At 33.2% G+C, this 17,910-nt stretch overlaps 3 protein-coding genes across 13 annotated transcripts; 1 reads left to right on the top strand and 2 right to left on the bottom strand.

Moving 5' to 3' along the window:
* Positions 1-27: 27 nt before the first annotated feature.
* LOC105231508 (BTB/POZ domain-containing protein 3) lies at positions 28-1,281 on the bottom strand. 3 transcript variants are annotated; one of them, XM_011212834.4, is made up of 4 exons: positions 1,119-1,281; positions 890-1,056; positions 600-796; positions 28-533 (listed from the first exon to the last, which is right to left on the bottom strand). In XM_011212834.4, exons 1-4 carry the CDS (start codon positions 1,130-1,132, stop codon positions 243-245), a joined length of 669 nt encoding a protein of 222 aa, XP_011211136.2. In that variant the 5' UTR covers positions 1,133-1,281; the 3' UTR covers positions 28-242. The 3 variants fall into 3 exon arrangements, with proteins under 3 accessions (XP_011211136.2, XP_011211134.2, XP_029408448.2); XM_011212832.4 differs by having other exon boundaries at positions 600-1,056; XM_029552588.2 differs by having other exon boundaries at positions 600-1,056; positions 1,115-1,235.
* Positions 1,282-2,248: 967 nt separating this feature from the next.
* LOC105231509 (zinc finger MYM-type protein 3) lies at positions 2,249-11,633 on the top strand. Of its 8 annotated transcripts, none has more exons than XM_011212835.4 (12): positions 2,249-2,573; positions 3,238-4,302; positions 4,363-4,623; positions 4,923-4,997; positions 5,198-7,008; positions 7,373-8,409; positions 8,468-8,838; positions 9,051-9,176; positions 9,262-9,383; positions 9,459-9,588; positions 9,655-9,754; positions 9,819-11,633. In XM_011212835.4, the coding sequence occupies exons 2-12, from the start codon at positions 3,288-3,290 to the stop codon at positions 9,991-9,993; spliced, it is 5,223 nt and encodes a 1,740-aa protein (XP_011211137.2). In that variant the 5' UTR covers positions 2,249-2,573; positions 3,238-3,287; the 3' UTR covers positions 9,994-11,633. The 8 variants fall into 8 exon arrangements, with proteins under 8 accessions (XP_011211137.2, XP_029408413.2, XP_011211138.2 ...); XM_011212836.4 differs by having other exon boundaries at positions 2,283-2,391; XM_011212837.4 differs by lacking the exon at positions 2,249-2,573 and adding an exon at positions 2,609-2,764.
* A 988-nt stretch (positions 11,634-12,621) lies between these two features.
* LOC105231511 (transcription initiation factor IIA subunit 1) lies at positions 12,622-17,326 on the bottom strand. Of its 2 annotated transcripts, XM_011212840.3 has the most exons (7): positions 16,603-17,326; positions 15,569-15,766; positions 14,782-14,790; positions 14,066-14,494; positions 13,792-13,999; positions 13,418-13,662; positions 12,622-13,347 (listed from the first exon to the last, which is right to left on the bottom strand). In XM_011212840.3, exons 2-7 carry the CDS (start codon positions 15,671-15,673, stop codon positions 13,240-13,242), a joined length of 1,104 nt encoding a protein of 367 aa, XP_011211142.2. In that variant the 5' UTR covers positions 15,674-15,766; positions 16,603-17,326; the 3' UTR covers positions 12,622-13,239. The 2 variants fall into 2 exon arrangements, with proteins under 2 accessions (XP_011211142.2, XP_011211144.2); XM_011212842.3 differs by lacking the exon at positions 14,782-14,790.
* Between the last annotated feature and the right edge of the window lie 584 nt (positions 17,327-17,910).

Below are 17,910 nucleotides of genomic sequence, written 5' to 3'. Positions count from 1 at the left end.
CATGCTACTTGAGGAAAAGAAAAACCATTCAATGTTTTTGCAGACCATAAGGTCCAATTTGATTTGGCCGATTAAATATTTCAGTTTGGATTGAAATTTCGAATACAATCCTATTACGCTACATTATCTACAATCTTTAAAACTCATAATCAATAACAAATACACATATGTTCATATAATGATATTATGTAAAACGAATCTAACTGTTAATAGGTTTTATAAATTAATATCTAATTATTTGATTACTTATTGTTAAACAAATAAGATTGTGCCGGTCCCGACTTATAACCTGCTCTTGATAGTTTGTTGAAATCCAACAGGCATGCGGCTTCAACCAATTTATAAAACTGTTCAGATTCTCGATTTTCATGTAACTTATTTTGACGTCCATATTCCTCTAGCTTTTGCAGCAAAAATTTTGTTGATATATGTGGCTGTTGCGAAACTAATATCACCACTCGTTTCAGATGGTTGACATTCAGTTCATAGAAGGAGTCGATAGATAACAGCGTCTCGACGTACTTTGTTATTTCCTAAAAAAAATACTCGCTCATTTAATTAAGTATATAAACCAAATATCTGCTCATGACAGCAAATACCTCATAACATAACAATAATAATGGTAAGTTTTCATAAAGGCATGCCAAATCAAACATTGGCCACACATCTCCTATAGTCCAATTGTGCTTATGTTTCAAATGTTTTACTAATTCATCGGTTAAATCTTGCATCATGTACTTGTCTGCTAAATACAATAATTCACCTAACTCTTTCAGCGATAGAAATTCTTCTGTGTCTATTTCATATATATAAACATAGCGTAAGAAACGTTCAAAACTTTTGGCATCTACCTCTGTTATACGTACTGGCGCATCAACATTAAACTCACTGTAAAACATTCGTTCGAAAACTTCAGAGGCAGAAGCTAAAATCATTTTATGGCAGCGAAAGCGTTGTGGTTCCTTATCTGGTGAATCCCCGACAAGAAATTCACAGTCAGTAAGATGCTGATCATCTTGAAGAAGTCGCATACGTCTCTCCTTACTATTAGGCATTCTGCAGTCAAGGTGTTTATTATTATTAATATATATCTCTTATAAAAACCAAAATTTACTTGCCGTTTACAAAACATATTTACGTTAAGAATCTGTATTTATTGTTTTTTTTTTTTTTATAACAATCGTAGATCTTGAAGAGTTGATATCAGAAGTAACTACGACAAAACCATGGACAAAACAAACTGTGAGAAATTTCCCTAAAATAAAAATTGCTTCTTCTTCTCTAGAGGGAAACAATACATTGCCTCTATTACATATTAGGAATTTTCTAAACTAACCAATTTTATACCTACATACGAGTTTAAAATACTTCATAAAGACTACAAATTTAAATATATATTTTTTAAACTAATAATCTTAGAGTATTTCAGAAAATGATGGGTAAAAATAATTTGTTAAATATTTTGCGGTGGTCAGAGCAATTACTATCAGATGGAAAATTAAAATACTCTGTTAAAATACTTGCTTTTGATACGTATAATATATTTTACTTGACTTATAAACCTGTAGAAACTAATTCGAATTTGTATCATAGTATTTTTATCGTTTTAGTGTAATAGATGTGAATCTTTTACTTATTTTCAGGGTTGTATAATTGCTTACAATCAAAAAATAAAATAATAAGAGGCATATTCGTACGTATTTGTAAAAGGTGATGGGATAAAAATAGGTACTTCGCTTAAGTTTACTTGTATTCCTTTTATAAGAAGTTCGTTACAAATATATATATACATATATATATAAATATTGAATAGGACCAGTGATTTCGTAACCACATGAAGAGCAAAAATGTGTATGTATAATAAATTGGAACGGTGAAATCGAAACGCAATTATTTCCTAATCAGCCATTTTGTATAGTGCCATTTGCAAATTATCGCATCATGAATATATAAAAAAACTCATTATATGAATAAATAAATCAAATAGTGACATGTTTCCTCTAGGTAGAAGTGCTAGATTATTATATCCTATTTTTTTTAAATATTTGTCATTGCATTTCTATACTTTACGCCACTCTTTTTGTTCCTTTACTTTTTTGATCTATTACAAAAATTTAAAACCATGGCAGTTAACCATATAAGTTAGGAGATTTAAGGTATTTTACTTAATGATGCTCGATATAGTTAAGTTATATTTTTACTGTAATTATTCAGTTTATTGTGCAATTTATATAAATATTTAAAATAAAAGATATAATATAAATGTTTTTGCCTAATAACTTTCCGAACACTTCCACCGTTGACAACTTTACTTGCGCCATTTTCCACAGTAGAATACAGCCACACTGTTGGAAATTGATAGAGTTATGTTTCTTGCAAAGCCGATAGGAGGTAAACCACAATTTTGCGCTTATTTATAACAATTTTGTGTAAAGGTTTTGAGCGCGAATTCTGCAAAACAATCGTAAACAATAAATTCAGTTTTAAGAGAGATTATTGTCATAAAAATTATTAAGTCACGTTTATTATAAAAGTGTTAAAAACGTTGTTGAAATCTAAAATTGACAACAAAAGTGAGTTTAGTTCTCGAGATCGACAAATCGTTTCGTTCCTATGTCATTACTTTTCCGCCTCATTCCGTATCTCGGGCTGTTTCTGTTGAAAGTCGTATTATATCGTGCAATCAGTAAAATTCGTTTGAAGCAAAAGTAATAGCTATTTATTACGTGGAATATATTTGATTTAAGTTTTCGCTGATTGAAAGGTTTGTGCATATGTGTATAATAAAAATGTCGCCGGTAATAAAGGTCTATTTCACCTGTGAGGGGGACGGTTTGGCAGTTAATGTGGTATTTATACAAGTATTTGCTCCCACTGTGCGTGCTGTACTTTCAGGGTAGCCACACTGTGCATACACCTCGATACCATTGGGTCTGGCTCCGAATTGTGTTAGTTTATGAAAATTACTGTGACTATTGTTTAAAACAAATCGCTTTTTATAATGTAAAAAAGATTTCTCTTTGATGAGCTTAAATCAAATATTGATTCTACCAAATTCATCCCAACATCATCTATTTACGTATGTGATGTGTTGTATTGTAACGGCGGGAAAACTTTTTTATTTGTTAATCGAAAGACATTGTTCGTCGTGAATTTTCATCAGTTCATATTTTATTTATAATCATTTTAATATATATATTATTAATTTCTATTTATATCTAAACTTTTGTTTTTTAGTTAATGTTTAAGACTTGCTTACAATTTAAATATCAATCAACCGTGTTCCAATGGAGGAAATCTCAAGTTTAGACTCGTTTCACACTGATGCTGAGTCTAGTGCTCGACCCGAGTCCGAACCACCGAAATTAGATGAAGACACTTCACAAACCTCAATCGACAAAGCCGTGGAAGGTGACGTTACGAAAGATACTGAAGAAGGAAATAACGACGAGGATTTCGAACAAATTTCGGAAGGATCATTTGACGTCGATGAAAACTCAAATGGAACTTCTTCAGGTGTGCCGAAAGATGAAGGGAGTAGCACACAGGAGAAGTTGGCTAGTGGCCCATACGATGGTGATGAGGGTGGTGGTGTTGAAGGTGAAATTGCCAATGAAGAAGAAAATAAAGAACCTGAGACAGTAGACAATAAATCCCAGGAGTCCACAGATTTCGAAGAAGTGGATGCGAACGTATCTGGTGGAGGTCATAATGCAGCCACCGATGAATCCGATATGTTGGGTGAGTCGGACATGACTTTGCCAACAGCAACAGAAGAGCTGGATGTTTCTGTGGAACCAGTTGACAAGACGGTTAAAACGAAGGATGCGGATAATCAAGCTGATAATGGAGCAATGACGGTCGATTTGCAAACCACAGATGGAGATGTGGATATGCCATCAATCACTAACTCACCTGAAGAAAATATAACAACAAGTGCTGCTATTGAAGATGAAAATGAAAAAAAGAGTACTGAGAAATCAGTTGACGAAGAAAGTCATGACATTACTGTTGAGCAGCAAGATGTAGATGTTAGCATGGAAGCCATTGAAGCCTTGGAAGACGATGCTCCTTGCAATGACAATAGTAAACCTGAGAGTGATGTTAACGAAAAAGGAACGGATATTGATGTAGCAGCCCAAGAAGAAGAAAACAGTAAGAATGAAGAGGACGATATTACTGATGTAGTTGGTGATGATAGCAAGCAACTGGATGCTTCCGAAGAGAATACCGATGAAACAAATAAAATCACGGAAATAGTTACAAGTGAAGAACCTGAACTTGAAACTGAACGGGAAGATGGTATGTATACACATTTATGATCTCAAATTAATAATTACTAAGAGTACGATTTGATTTTAGAACCAGTTGAAAATGTCCAAGAACCAGAAGATTCGGATATTTGTCTTATACCAGATGACCCTGAATCTGAAGTAACACAAGCAGAAAAAGAACAAGCTATTTTAGCTCGGGAAAATGCCGAAAAAGAGGATGCTGAGGCTGAAAAACAAAGAGATACAGAAGGAGTCACTGATGATGCTGCTGTAGCTGAAGAAAATTCGGTTGCAGAAAAAAATACTTCAGCTGCCATTGAAGATGACTCTGAATTGAGTGACGCTAGAGGTCAGTGCCGATTTAAAATTATTGATATTTTTTAAACTATTGATTATACATCCTATGTTTAGAAGTAAAATTGTGGTTCATAGTAAAACTTTTCAGTATTTGATTAATTCCTTTATTTTATTCCAAATTTATTAAGTTCTTTTCAAATATTATTATTGAGTAATATTGTTTAATATGGTATAAAATACTATACAAAAGAATATCCATTTTAGCATATGTACATATGTTTCACTTTAAGCTGTTCACTAGATAGATGTAATTCAATAGTGTAAATTTAAAATATTCTTTTTTTTGGATAGTCGAAGCCAAGGCTCAAGCTGAATCAGCTGGAGCTGAAGCTGAAGCTGCTGATGCTGGTAGTGGCAGCAGCGAAGGTGAGCGCCTAAAATACTATTTACTAAGATAATATTTGTCTTATCATAATTGATGAATGTTTACTCTTATAATTACCTATAATAAGGCTTAACATTCTATTAACGTAAGTTAAGTAATAAATATATATATATTTTATTATTTTAATTTGTAAATCGAATTAATTAATTGCAAAAGTAATGTATATTTTATATTTATATAGGAGTGCAGCTAAACACAGCAGAAGAAATAGCAGAAGCGCCTGATGCAGACGAACCTTTATTAGAGGAAATGCAAACAAATACAACGGAAATAGGGTCTTCACAAAAAATTATTATTGCTTGGATTATATCATCAACACAAAAATGTATACAGTGTGATAACGAAAAAATGTGTGGATTTCGATTTAAGAATCCCGAAAGTGGTAATTTTGACTATTTGTGTGAACAAAAATGTTGCGATGCCATTTTATCTGCTCATCCAGGAAAGTATTTCATTCGAAGGAAAAAGTTTCTTATCGAAGAGTTAACAAATGAAGCAAAAGACGCCGATACTATAGATAATGAAATTGATGGGAGTGAACCCAGGGACGAGGGTGCAGACAAATCTGATGTGAAAGAGAAAGATGCAAACAATCACACATGTTTACAATGCAAGGAAGAAAAGTTATGTAAATACTTCTTCCGTCAGGATGACGAGCACCACTACATTTGTAACGATGTTTGTTACAACCTTTTAAATTCTGAGGAGCCAGAAAAATTTAAATTGAAACGACATTCAATCCGTGTGCGTAACATTGGTTCCACATTACCAGCCACGACAACGTCTTCAGCGGGAGTTTCGACTGTTGCTTCCAGTACGACAACTGTGACAAAGACAAAAGCTCCACGAGATACGGGCGTGGTAGCTCGGACCTCTGCTGAAGCGGAGGCAGCACGATTAGAACGAAATGCCAGTTTTATGCGTCGTTGTGCTGAATGTTTCAATGAAGTAACGTTAGGTGACAAAAATTTACTTTGGGAAACAATGGATTTTTGCAATGAAATTTGCCTCGGCAAGTACCAACGCACAATCGGAGCTAATTGTCAAACATGTCATGGAGAAGTACCACATCCTGCCTTAGGCAAATATTGTGTACGATTTGGTTTTGACATTCGTCAATTCTGCTGTGCAGCTTGTCTTAATGAGTTTAAAAAAGGATTAAAAACATGTTCGTGTTGTCAAAAGGACATTTCTTCCGGCAGTGAGGGCTTTCTTGCACCAGTGGGTGACAAGGAACAATTTAAAGATTTTTGTTCACAAGCCTGTATGCGTCGTTATGATAGTATGTGCAATCCCAAAAAGAAACTTCGTAACGATACTTGTGCTGTGTGTAATAATGATAAACCAGTGCGTGTCGAAATTATGCTGGATGGTAAAGAACATAATTTCTGTTCAAATCCATGCTTTTCAGCTTTCAAATTCGTAAGCAATATAGTCGCCGATCAATGTGCTATGTGCTCCAAGTATTTTGAACGCAAAGGCTCGGAGTCATATACAATTTATACAGAAAGACGAACAAAAGTGTTTTGTACACGTGTTTGTCTTAATGTGTATATAATTGTTAATCGGCGTATTGTCTCATGTCAATGGTGCAAAGTAAAGAAATATAATTTCGATATGATCTACAAACAACAAGATGCACAAGAAATTCTAATGTGTTCTCTAAATTGTTTAACTTTGTACGGAGTATCTATTAACGCTTTTTCACGCACTGTTGCCAATTGTGACAATTGCAACACTTCCGCTACACCACAATACCACCTTACAATGTCGGATGCTTCGATGCGTAATTTTTGCACATATCAGTGTGTTATGCAGTTTCAGAGTCAATTTGCAAGAGCACCGCTTACTTTGGAAAATGATTCACCATCGGCCCAACAGACCACTACTGTGACACAAAGCGGATCTAACAAAAACAATGTACCTTTTCCCACTGGATTGCCTAAGAGGGTAAAACTAAAGATGCCGCAACAAACTAAACCGCAAATACAGGTAAAAATAATAATTTCATTAACAGCTTATATTTTTAGATCAAAACGTCTCGGAATATTATTGATTATATATGTATGTATATATATTTTTTTTTTGTAATTTGAACTATCTAAAGTATATATATAAATATAAAATTAAAGTAATTATTTGATAGATTATTTAATTGCGCCTTATTTGGCAACTTTTATTTACGATTTATCTAATGTAGTAGATTGAATATAAAAATATTGTTATCCCTCTCTAGCAAAGAGTTTGTGCAAGTATCGTTATATTTGCTGTTTGAAAAAACCTAACCTCGATTTATTTTTCAGTTAAAAGAGCAACAGTTTTGGATTTTAAATTAACTCTGTATAATTTGTTGCAGATCAAACTTCCTGCAAAAACAACACCTGTAGGTAAAAAGGGACCTACAATGCCAGTTATATCAACAGTATCTTCTCTAGCAAGTGGTGAGACCGAAACAATGATTGGTAACGTAACTGTACGGCGAGGCAGAGGTAGAGGTCGAAAGTTAGATTCGCCACCACCTGTGCCACAAATAACCACACCTCCTATGATTGTACCCTCTAGAGGACGACCGAGAAAACAAATAGATTATACGGCGTCTCCATCTCCACCACCAATGGATCTGCCAACGTCAAATGCTAAGTCAATAGGAAAGCGAGGACAGAGTAATACGGTATCTGGCCATATGGACAAAGGTGTTGGAGAAACGAGAATTATTGCTGTGCCACCATATCCACCTGCTGTTCGAAATGTACAGACTAGTTGTAAACCACAAACGGTAACAGTCGGATTTCAAACTACGCCGAACACTACGAATACAGCTACACAAACTGGTAAGGACTACTCCAACAAGGTGCTAATACCAATACCTGTGCCGATTTATGTGCCACAACCTATGTACATGTATTCGGCACCGTTCCCGGTACCAGTACCAATACCATTGCCAATACCCGTACCAATATTTATACCAACTACACGAAATTCGGCTCAGGGCATTCTTAAGGAAATCAAAAAAATCCAAGACAAAATGCCTGCCGATCCATTTGAAGCTGAATTGCTTATGATGGCTGAAATGGTAGCCGAAGAAAAACACGAATCTGATTCGGATTCAGAAGATGAAGTAAAAACTGAACCGAGCTTGGTTCCGTTACAATACAATAATGATGTACAACCTGTTGAAGTGACTAACAATTCATATGGTGAAGAAGTGCTACAGATGGCATTAAAAATGGCAACTGGTGAGTACGGTCAGCCTGCTGTTGATCTTGAATCGGCCATGACTGCTAGTGAGATAACGAATCCACCACCAGGTATGGTGGGACACGATGATTCTATGAGCCACATGAGTGCTCACCATATGCAACAGCAACCTCACCATATAATGGAAACACAACGGTTTGTTAATTTAGATGATATATTTATGCAATATTAAAATAAAGTTTTGTTATATTAGCGGACGTGGACGTAAACGCGGTGGTTTAACGTCGCCAGTATCACCTCGAAGTAATAACCGGTCACCTGTGAAACGTTCTAGACTGGATATAGAACCATCTCAACCACCACCACAACCCATTCAACCTGTAGAAAAACCAGACGCCAACATGTGTTTGAAGTATACTTTTGGTGTGAACGCGTGGAAGCAATGGGTAATGACAAAGAATGCTGACATCGAAAAAAGTACGACTAGGCGTCGACCATTCAAAACGGAACTTTTGCAGATGACCGCAGACGAATTAAACTATTCTCTGTGTTTGTTTGTAAAAGAGGTGCGTAAGCCAAACGGCACTGAATATGCTCCAGATACTATATACTACTTGGTTTTAGGTAAGATAAATTCTATTTAATATATTTAAATAATCATACGTCTATCGAATGGTGCACACACTTTTTTTGAATAAATAATTAAAAAAATTGAGAAGTTATTAAATGAATATTGATATTAAAAAAATATATTAAACTATTTTTTATAAATTAAAATATTGTGCAACCTTTAAAGAATTTTTAATTGCAACTTTTTTGCTCAAATGCTTTCTTAGGCATCCAGCAATATCTGTATGAAAATGGCAGAATTGATAACATTTTCACGGATCCATACTATGAACGTTTCACCGACTGTTTGGATGAAGTGGCCCGTAAATTTTCAGTCCTCTACAATGATTCACGTAAGCAGATTTTTTTTTATTATAACAATAAAAAATCAATTTACAAATTTTTTTCTTAATTAAAAATACTTAATTTCGATTACAGAGTACATTGTGACCCGAGTTGAAGAGGAACATTTGTGGGAGTGTAAACAGCTTGGCGCTCATTCACCACATGTCCTGCTCAGTACACTTATGTTTTTTAATACGAAACACTTCAATTTAACGGTTTGTAACATCAAATAAATCTAATGTTGTCAGTGGGGTTTAAATGTAATTTGAAATCTTTCAATTAATTCATAGACTGTAGAAGAGCACATGCAACTATCGTTCTCTCACATAATGAAACATTGGAAACGCTCAGCCCAAAATGCTAAAATGCCAGGTACCAGAAATGTACTTCTACGTTTCTATCCGCCACAAGCTGGTCTTGGTAAGTTTCTTTTAAAATAAAAAATAATAATAATATTTAATTAATTTATTGCACTTATTTTTGCAGATGCTAACCCACGTAAGAAAAAGGTTTATGAACAGCAAGAGAACGAAGAAAATCCTTTGCGCTGCCCAGTCCGTCTCTATGAGTTTTACCTCTCGAAATGGTAAGTCACTAATAAAATTCATAAACTAAAATTAATCTACTAATCATTTACAACGATTTTGTAGTCCTGAAAGCGTAAAAACACGCAATGATGTATTTTATTTACAACCTGAACGCTCTTGTGTACCCGACTCACCGGTTTGGTATTCCACTCAAGCGCTTAGTCAGGAATCATTACAAAAGATGCTGCATCGTGTCAAGATGGTTAAGGAGATCAATATTGCACTGCTGACGAGTTAATACGATGTAGTTTTGCCAAGCAGCAGCTGCACAAATAACACCAACACACCAATATCTAATAGTCACAACCGCAGCCATACAAACCAACAACAGCACTCAGCGTTGCAGACGGCCATTAATGCATTGCGTTGTTTATTTCCGCCTTTAGGATAAAAACAGCAAGCGCAGCTTGACTAAAGTTTTATTTACTAAGGCAGGCATGTGGAACAGCGTTTTTCTATGCTGTATGCATTCAGTCAGTTTCAGGCAATTAAATAAGGAAACGATATTGGGTACATATTTACTATAACTGATAAAATATTTTTAATTTATTATACATATGTACAATGTACTAATATCAAAGTAAAAATAGTGAGATAATAATTTTCTGAATATTATACATACATACATATATGGAATCGATAAAAAAAATATTAAAGATACATACATAATTACTTAGTGTTTGTACGAATACGAAATATTTTTTTATTTGTATGGAAATGTGTTTAGATTTAGTTTAGCCATCTGCACAAATCAAAGGTGAGAAAAGGCACCAAAAATTTGTTTTGTGAATTTGTAACCGCAAGTTGAACATTGAATATATTTGCATCATGTAACATAAGCTATAGAAATTAATTTGTGTAGCAGCAGTTCTTTATTTTTCAATATATTTAGTAGACAGAAATTATAAAAAAGTGTGGCTACTCAAATCGCAAAATATAGAAATTTTGATAGTGCACCAATAATGCGCCACACTCATTTAAAACCCTACTTCCCCCCAAAAGAACAGTTATATAAATATTTAATATAGAGTTTTTTTTATCCCTTTTTTCAAAATAAGTAGCAACACGCTTTAATTTTATAATTAAAAAAAATCTATTGTACTTGCTGCAATATTTTGTATGAGGGTTTAGTATGAGTTTTGTATTTTTAAGAATTTTACAAACTTTGTGCTAAAAAGCTAAACGATTAAAGTAAATAATTACAATTCTCATTTGATTTATATGATTTACCACATTCAAATGAAAAGGTTTATCATTAATACGTTGATAAAATAAGATTCTGGATTTTATTATTAGGTTTTAGGCTTATTTTTAAAATTGAACTTTGTTATTATTATGATCAAGTAAATAAAGTCACAGACGAAATTGAAATGCCACATGTATAAATGTATATGTATATATTTGCTCGATATTTAATTTGTTAACGCATTTTTCATTTATATTTGGCCTGTATTTGCATGGCAAATATTTGGTTATTAAAGATTTTTCCAAAAATAAAATCCGAAAGGCAGCAAATTTATATTATCTGCATTTTGAAAGAAACTTATCTCAACTTTATACACTCTTACAAAAATTGCAAATACGTTGAATTAAAAGTGTAGAATTTAAGGAATATTTGAAACAGGATTTTGTTATCAATAGTATATAAAGTATTTAATAAATTTTGCTGTTTTTCAATGAACCACAGCATAGACATTGTAATTCAAAGTGAACCGATGATTTATTCAACACTTATGATTTTTTACGACTTTGAATACAGTGTCCGTCATTTTGTGTATTCGATAACTGTGTAACTGGATATGTTCAAACTGATTGTTGCTCTTGCAATCACTATAATAAAGCCATATTTGATTTTTTCCAATTTGGAGCTATTTTAAATAGAGTTTGTCTATTCAACACATTTGCAAATATTATATAACACAATTTTTGTTAACATGAAAAAAACGAACAGACACCGATGGACACTAAATAGAAAACTTGAAAATTTAAAAAGCACATACATATATTTTTATATTGTTAATAATAACCGTCTATAATGAAAAACAATGTATAAAAAAATAACAAGCACACAACGAAATAACGTTGTTGTCCCTACTAAGTACAGTTAGTAATATGTATATGTGTTTTGTGACTAATAAATAACTAAATGCAATAAAAAAATATTCAGCGAAAATATATCTGTAATGAAATATTTTAAATCAACAACAAATATGAATGCAGTATTTTAACAATTGTAATAATTTCATTTTGTTGCTGATAAATATTTTAAACAAGATAAGACAAGTAAATGGAACGAAAAGTAAATTCAAGAATGCAGGTGTTTTCTTTTTTTTTTTGTTTTTAATTAGATCCATAAGTTATTAATCTGTAAATTTTAAAGAATACAATTAAAATAAAAATTAATAACCAATCGTAATGGTTTTAACATATAGTTTTGACGAATGGTAACATCTACTGGTTTAAGGGAGAGGTTTTAATTTTTTGCATTAATGAATTTATGTATAATTAACTTCAAAATTACTGCACCTGCACCTAAAAATATTTTTGCTCTTTAAGAGCTATTGACATACATATTCGGTGGAGGAAAGAGGGGGGTTTAAGATCGGGAACTATTTCTCCCGAGCCCTGAGTTCTCAGGGAGGTCCGGTGTTTGTATCAATGTTTTAAGGTTTGTTTTTTACCTACAAATTCACTGCAATCATATGGATATATGATGCACTTCTGAGATCGCTTTCGTTTCTAGATACCGAGTAATTATAAATTGTTATAAACACGTACAAACATACGCTGTATTATGTATATGAAAAAAATTGAGGTACTGTGCCACCATCGATCATTTCAAAATTATGTCCAAAAGAAACAGTAATTGTTAGAGCCTTGATTTTGATATTTTTATTTTGTAATAATAATGTAAATTAGATAATACAATAACTATTTTCAGCTTTGTTAAATTTTATAATAATACAAAGCTATTACGGTTTTATATGTAAAAGTAAATGTGCTTTTTCATCAACACGATTTTTGCTGTTGCTTTTCTAATCTATAACGAATTTTATGTAAATATTTGTTTGTATTGCTGTTGTTATCAATGTACTCTCAACTGCCATGTATCAGGTATTTTACAAAAGCACAAAAAAGGTATACATATACATATATACACGTGCTTAACTATTTCTATTTGTTGCAATTATGTTTGGCAAAGAGATTATCGAGCTTTCAAACTACAATTTCTGTTCAGATCAACGGTGCATATAAATCCTTATTTGTTTTGTGTCTGGGAAATATGTCGAACTTAATACAATATATAAGCGCAATTAATATGAATATGAATGCTTATGTACGCCTTGCTGATTCAGAATTAATAACAACAGTAAATTAAAAAATTTTGTCTTTTGGCATGAACAATTGCTCAAAAATTACAGAAAGCAAATGTGTGGTAGCATTAAAAGTAGCAAATAACTTTACTGTCTTGTGGTATTGGTTTTTACCACTCCGCGTCTCCATTGGACTTTTGGAATACATAATCTTTCCCACCTATATTCATAATACCATCCTTAAGGTAAAACTTCCATTTGTTACGTGAACGTGTGATCTGTAAAAGCAAATAACACGTAGAATACTCACGATTGCCACTATAAACGCTAATAAGATCAAAAGCGTACCTTATCATACTGACAAACAATAACGTTATCCGTTTCGAATACATCGCTGGCATCCTCGTCCGTCACATCATCATCACTGTTGAGTGGTTCTTCTTCGGCCCCACCGTCGTTTTCCGCGTCTTCGTCATCGTCTTTATCTAAATCATCGTCATCATCATTGTCCATGTTATCATCGCTTTCTTCACTTTCGTCTTCGTCTGAAGTGTCTACAGCGCCATCAAGTTGCTTCGAAGCGTTAAAACTTTCTGAAATTTTGCAAAATCACGTTAATAACAACTACATACATACATGTATATATAGAAAAATACGCACTACAAGGCGATCAATTATATTTGAAATGAGCTTTGTTAAAAATAGTCACAACCAATACTTACTCTGCATGTTGCTATTAATGAGCGCCGCATTCACGTGCTGCTGCAACACTGAGGAGGCCAGCGTTGTTGGCAACGACATTATAGACGAAATTAAATGCGCGGTCAAAATTTGTGTTAGTTGATTATCTTGAAGCGCCGATGCTGGAACATGTATGGTGAGCACACGAGATTCTGTGTTCATGGAGCCAGTTTGAGCGGGTAATGTTATCTGGATTGCAAATACGAGCATACAAACATGCTAAATGTTTTTCATGATAAAAGTAGTATTACTCACGTTTACAGGCATAATGCGATTTGGATCAAGTGTGGCTACAATCGGTATGGTTGAATTTGTTGATTGTGGCTGTGAGCCACCTACACCACCGCCTATTCCTGATGAAGAAGCTACTGGTGCTGCACCTGTTTGCGCGCTGCCAATCACATTCGATTTCTGTAAGCTGTTGCTCAATCCGCCGCTTAGCGTCGACACTGACTTTCCCAACTCCTGTTTAAGACCTCCATTCATTGCGGCCGAGTTGTTGGCTGCAGCCGATGTGGTTGGACCACCGATAGTACCAGCTCCATTTACCACGTTCGACTGTAGCTGTGCAATGTTTGGTTTTATATCGTTGGCGCCACTACTTGTTGCATTATTACTGCTGTTTTGTTGAGCTGCAGCTGCAGCGGCAGCCGCTGCTGCTTTCTTAGCTTTGGCGGTGGCAGCCTATAAGCATTGTTTGGAAAAATTATGTTTTCATTTTACAAACGAAACGTACATACCTACTACTATAAATAAGTGTGAGACAATTGATATAGGGACTGTTAGAAGGAAATTTAGAATTTTGTAGTAAACTGTAGATATGTAATATAACTAAAAATAATTATAAATTAAAATTTACCAAATGGTTAGCCGAAATTAGGGATGTTATAAAAAATTTAGATACGGATTATATAAAAATTTTATATATTACTCATATACATATACAACAACAAGTTGAGTGACTCAATTACCTTTGATGGCTACGTGAGTAAAAGTTCCATCAATGGATCATATTTGGTAGTTTCCAAGAAGTGTTGCGAATGTGTTTTTGTTGTCGTAATAGTATTGTGTTTCATTAGTTTCGTAGAAATAAGTAAGTTAACGTAAAATGCACAGCCGAACACATACAAACATGGGTTGACGATTTCGTGGAGGAATATTCAAATTGTATCGTATTTAAATGGTCAATATTTGGCGAAGTAAATTTTGTTTGTTATACAAATTCCAGTTGTATAATATATGTACATATGTGTAAATGTGATATTTTATATGTTTTGTTTCAGTAGAAAGAACGAAGAGTAAATTGGGGAGAAAGAGGTGTTATTATATCATTTAATAAATTATATATTCTTTTAAAATACCTAAAATCAGAGTTATCTAGAGTTCTTAATTTAAGATAGAAACAAGGAATATAAAAAAAAGAGTTTTTTGAACAGATTTATCAGAACTTTTCGAACGACAAGTCTGTTTTTCTATTACCGACATTAAGGAAAAAGATTTGAAATTTCACCTATATAATATAAACTATAAACAATACAATACTTATTATATAAATTTAGGACAATTTATCATTTTTATCCTACTCTTTAACATAAAAGAATAATAATAGTCAATTGCAAAATGTTTATACGATTATGGGTAACAAAAAATTTTCACGGTTTCTTCTTAATTAATTCGATAACCTGAATTGAAAACTAATAAAGCTACTTGAATTGAACAAATACTTTTACTTAATGAATAAAAAATCAACCAACTTACCTTCGGATTATTGGCTACAATTGGTGGCGGTTGTGGCTCTGGAGGTTCCGGATTTATTTCCACAGCTTTGCTTGCCATTAGTTTTGCCCGCCAATTTTGTTTCATCTCTTGTAAAACCTGTTCGTCGACACCCTCATCCAGAAAGGCGTCGCGCACATTCGCAATTACATCTTCGATAACAGCATAGTAAACTTTTAGCTAAAAAAAAAAAGAATACACAGAATGTTGTAAAACAAAACTATTATTTACTCAATGGAAAATTGATTGTAGTAAGTAACTTATACCGTAAAATTATATAGCCAAGTTTAGTGTATTTACATATGTATCCCAAACTGAACCACAACATAAAAGTGAAAGTGGTTTTAAAGTAAGTTTAGGTTGTTGTTCCCGCTTGAGCTGATACAATTACAAAAGTACTTCATTTTACTTATAATGCACTTTTGTTTGAGTAGTGGCAAAATATGCAATCAGCATATTATTGAATGATAGTTGCAAAATTTAAATATCTTTAAAGTACTTAACATAAAATCTAACATTCTCTTTAATATATGCAATCATATATTACTTCAAATTTAATATATTACTCCTAGCAATCGGCAAGGGATACAAACACTATTAAGAAAATTGCTAATATAATTCTTCAAAGATGTGCCCGCTTGGTGTTTCTTATTAATTAAATATACCTGGCCTCTATCTAAATAAGGTTTCGTTACTTTTAGTATTCTTTGTAAACACAAAACAGCTGATTTATTTTTAGTGTTATCTTTTTTTCATAGCAAGGCTAATCATTCAAAGCATTTTGATATATTCGCATCTAATGATTCAAAATTTCTAAGTAGATTCCCCTGTACTCACTTAAAAGTTTAACTTTTATTATCAATAACAACTCAGCAATAAATGACTTATTTACATATGTGTAGCAAAAATAATATAGTTGACATATGTGGTGTATGGGGATAAATGGTTTAATTTGAAATATGCTAAGACTCCACCTTTTAGATTTGGCAAAAAATATTAACTGCAATCATACTTACCACAGAAGTCTGGCATAATGTCAAAGCGACCTTCTTTTCTGCCAGTTTGAGGCCGTTGTCTGCTCACAGAACTAACAAAATAAGAATAGTCCAAAACTTTGAAATATGTCTTTTTACAACAGCAATGATTTGAATATGTAAATAAGTTCAATAAAATAGCGGCGTCAATGTTGGATATGTAGCAAGACGAAAGGTATAACGCAAAACATACGGCGGTGGAGGGGCAAGACCGGATCGTCACGAGTGCACAAAATACTAGATTGCAGGGAAAATTTATGTGGTTGAAATATCACTATTCTTGCGGCACGTGTAGTAATATTCTTTAATCCGATGCTATAAATAGTCACAAATTCATGTAACCTAAGTAAATACTTAATTTTACTAAGAAATGCAACATCAAAGAACGTAATACTTTCAACGTCTGTTCACATAAAATAGCACTTTTCGAATGGCTCGTCGAAAGTCGTGCTAAGAAATTCCCACGATTGTCGCGAATACTGCCTGTTTCGACAGTTTCCACCTTTCTAGTAGTCTATCTATCTCGTTTACACTCACGTAAGCGCCGCAAGGCCTTTGACACGTGTGCAGTTGTGTATTCTACCTCTTGCTGACAAAACAAAGTTTTTACATGTCCTTTACCCCACAATAGAACAGTGTTTACAAGTATGAAAACATATTATCCTAGCACATGGCTTTTCCATTCTTATTCCATCCGGCATGGAGAAAAATGCACCTGAAAAGGCTTCGCAAAGCACAACACGAAGCGAAATCTGTTTGTGAAATGACGGTCTTTATATACTTTCATCAAGATTTAATGAACACACACAGACGTAGTACACATGTACACTCATATGTGTAAATAGGCATCATGTAGTCGATGCCTTTTTGTAAAAGAATGGTTCTGATCAATGTAAACTTCTGAAACATCTATTTGTTGAATCAACACATATTTGTTGAGTGTCAATCACTTATTTTTATAAATGTGTTTTTAATATGCAATATTTAAAGGAATATCTTGAATTTGGACGAGCAAGTCACCAACACATGAATAAAACGCGTTGCCAACTTCAGTTAAAAATTAAAATGAAATACCATATCTTTCAATGGTTACCAAGCTTATATACATTTTTCTTTTTCTATGTAATTTTAAAAATTAATAATTTTATTATTATAACATAACATCGAATGATACCTAAAATGCCATATAGAATGTTGTTTTGATTTAATAATATCTGACCAACCTAAAGAAAGACGTATTAATTGATTTTTCAGAATAAAAAAAAACAATTTAACCCACATTCCCAATGC

The sequence above is a fragment of the Bactrocera dorsalis genome, chromosome 2 (assembly GCF_023373825.1).
Source record: "Bactrocera dorsalis isolate Fly_Bdor chromosome 2, ASM2337382v1, whole genome shotgun sequence".
Lineage (NCBI taxonomy): Eukaryota > Metazoa > Arthropoda > Insecta > Diptera > Tephritidae > Bactrocera > Bactrocera dorsalis.
Note: the sequence above shows the minus strand (reverse complement) of the source record. Positions and strands in the feature narration are given on the sequence as shown.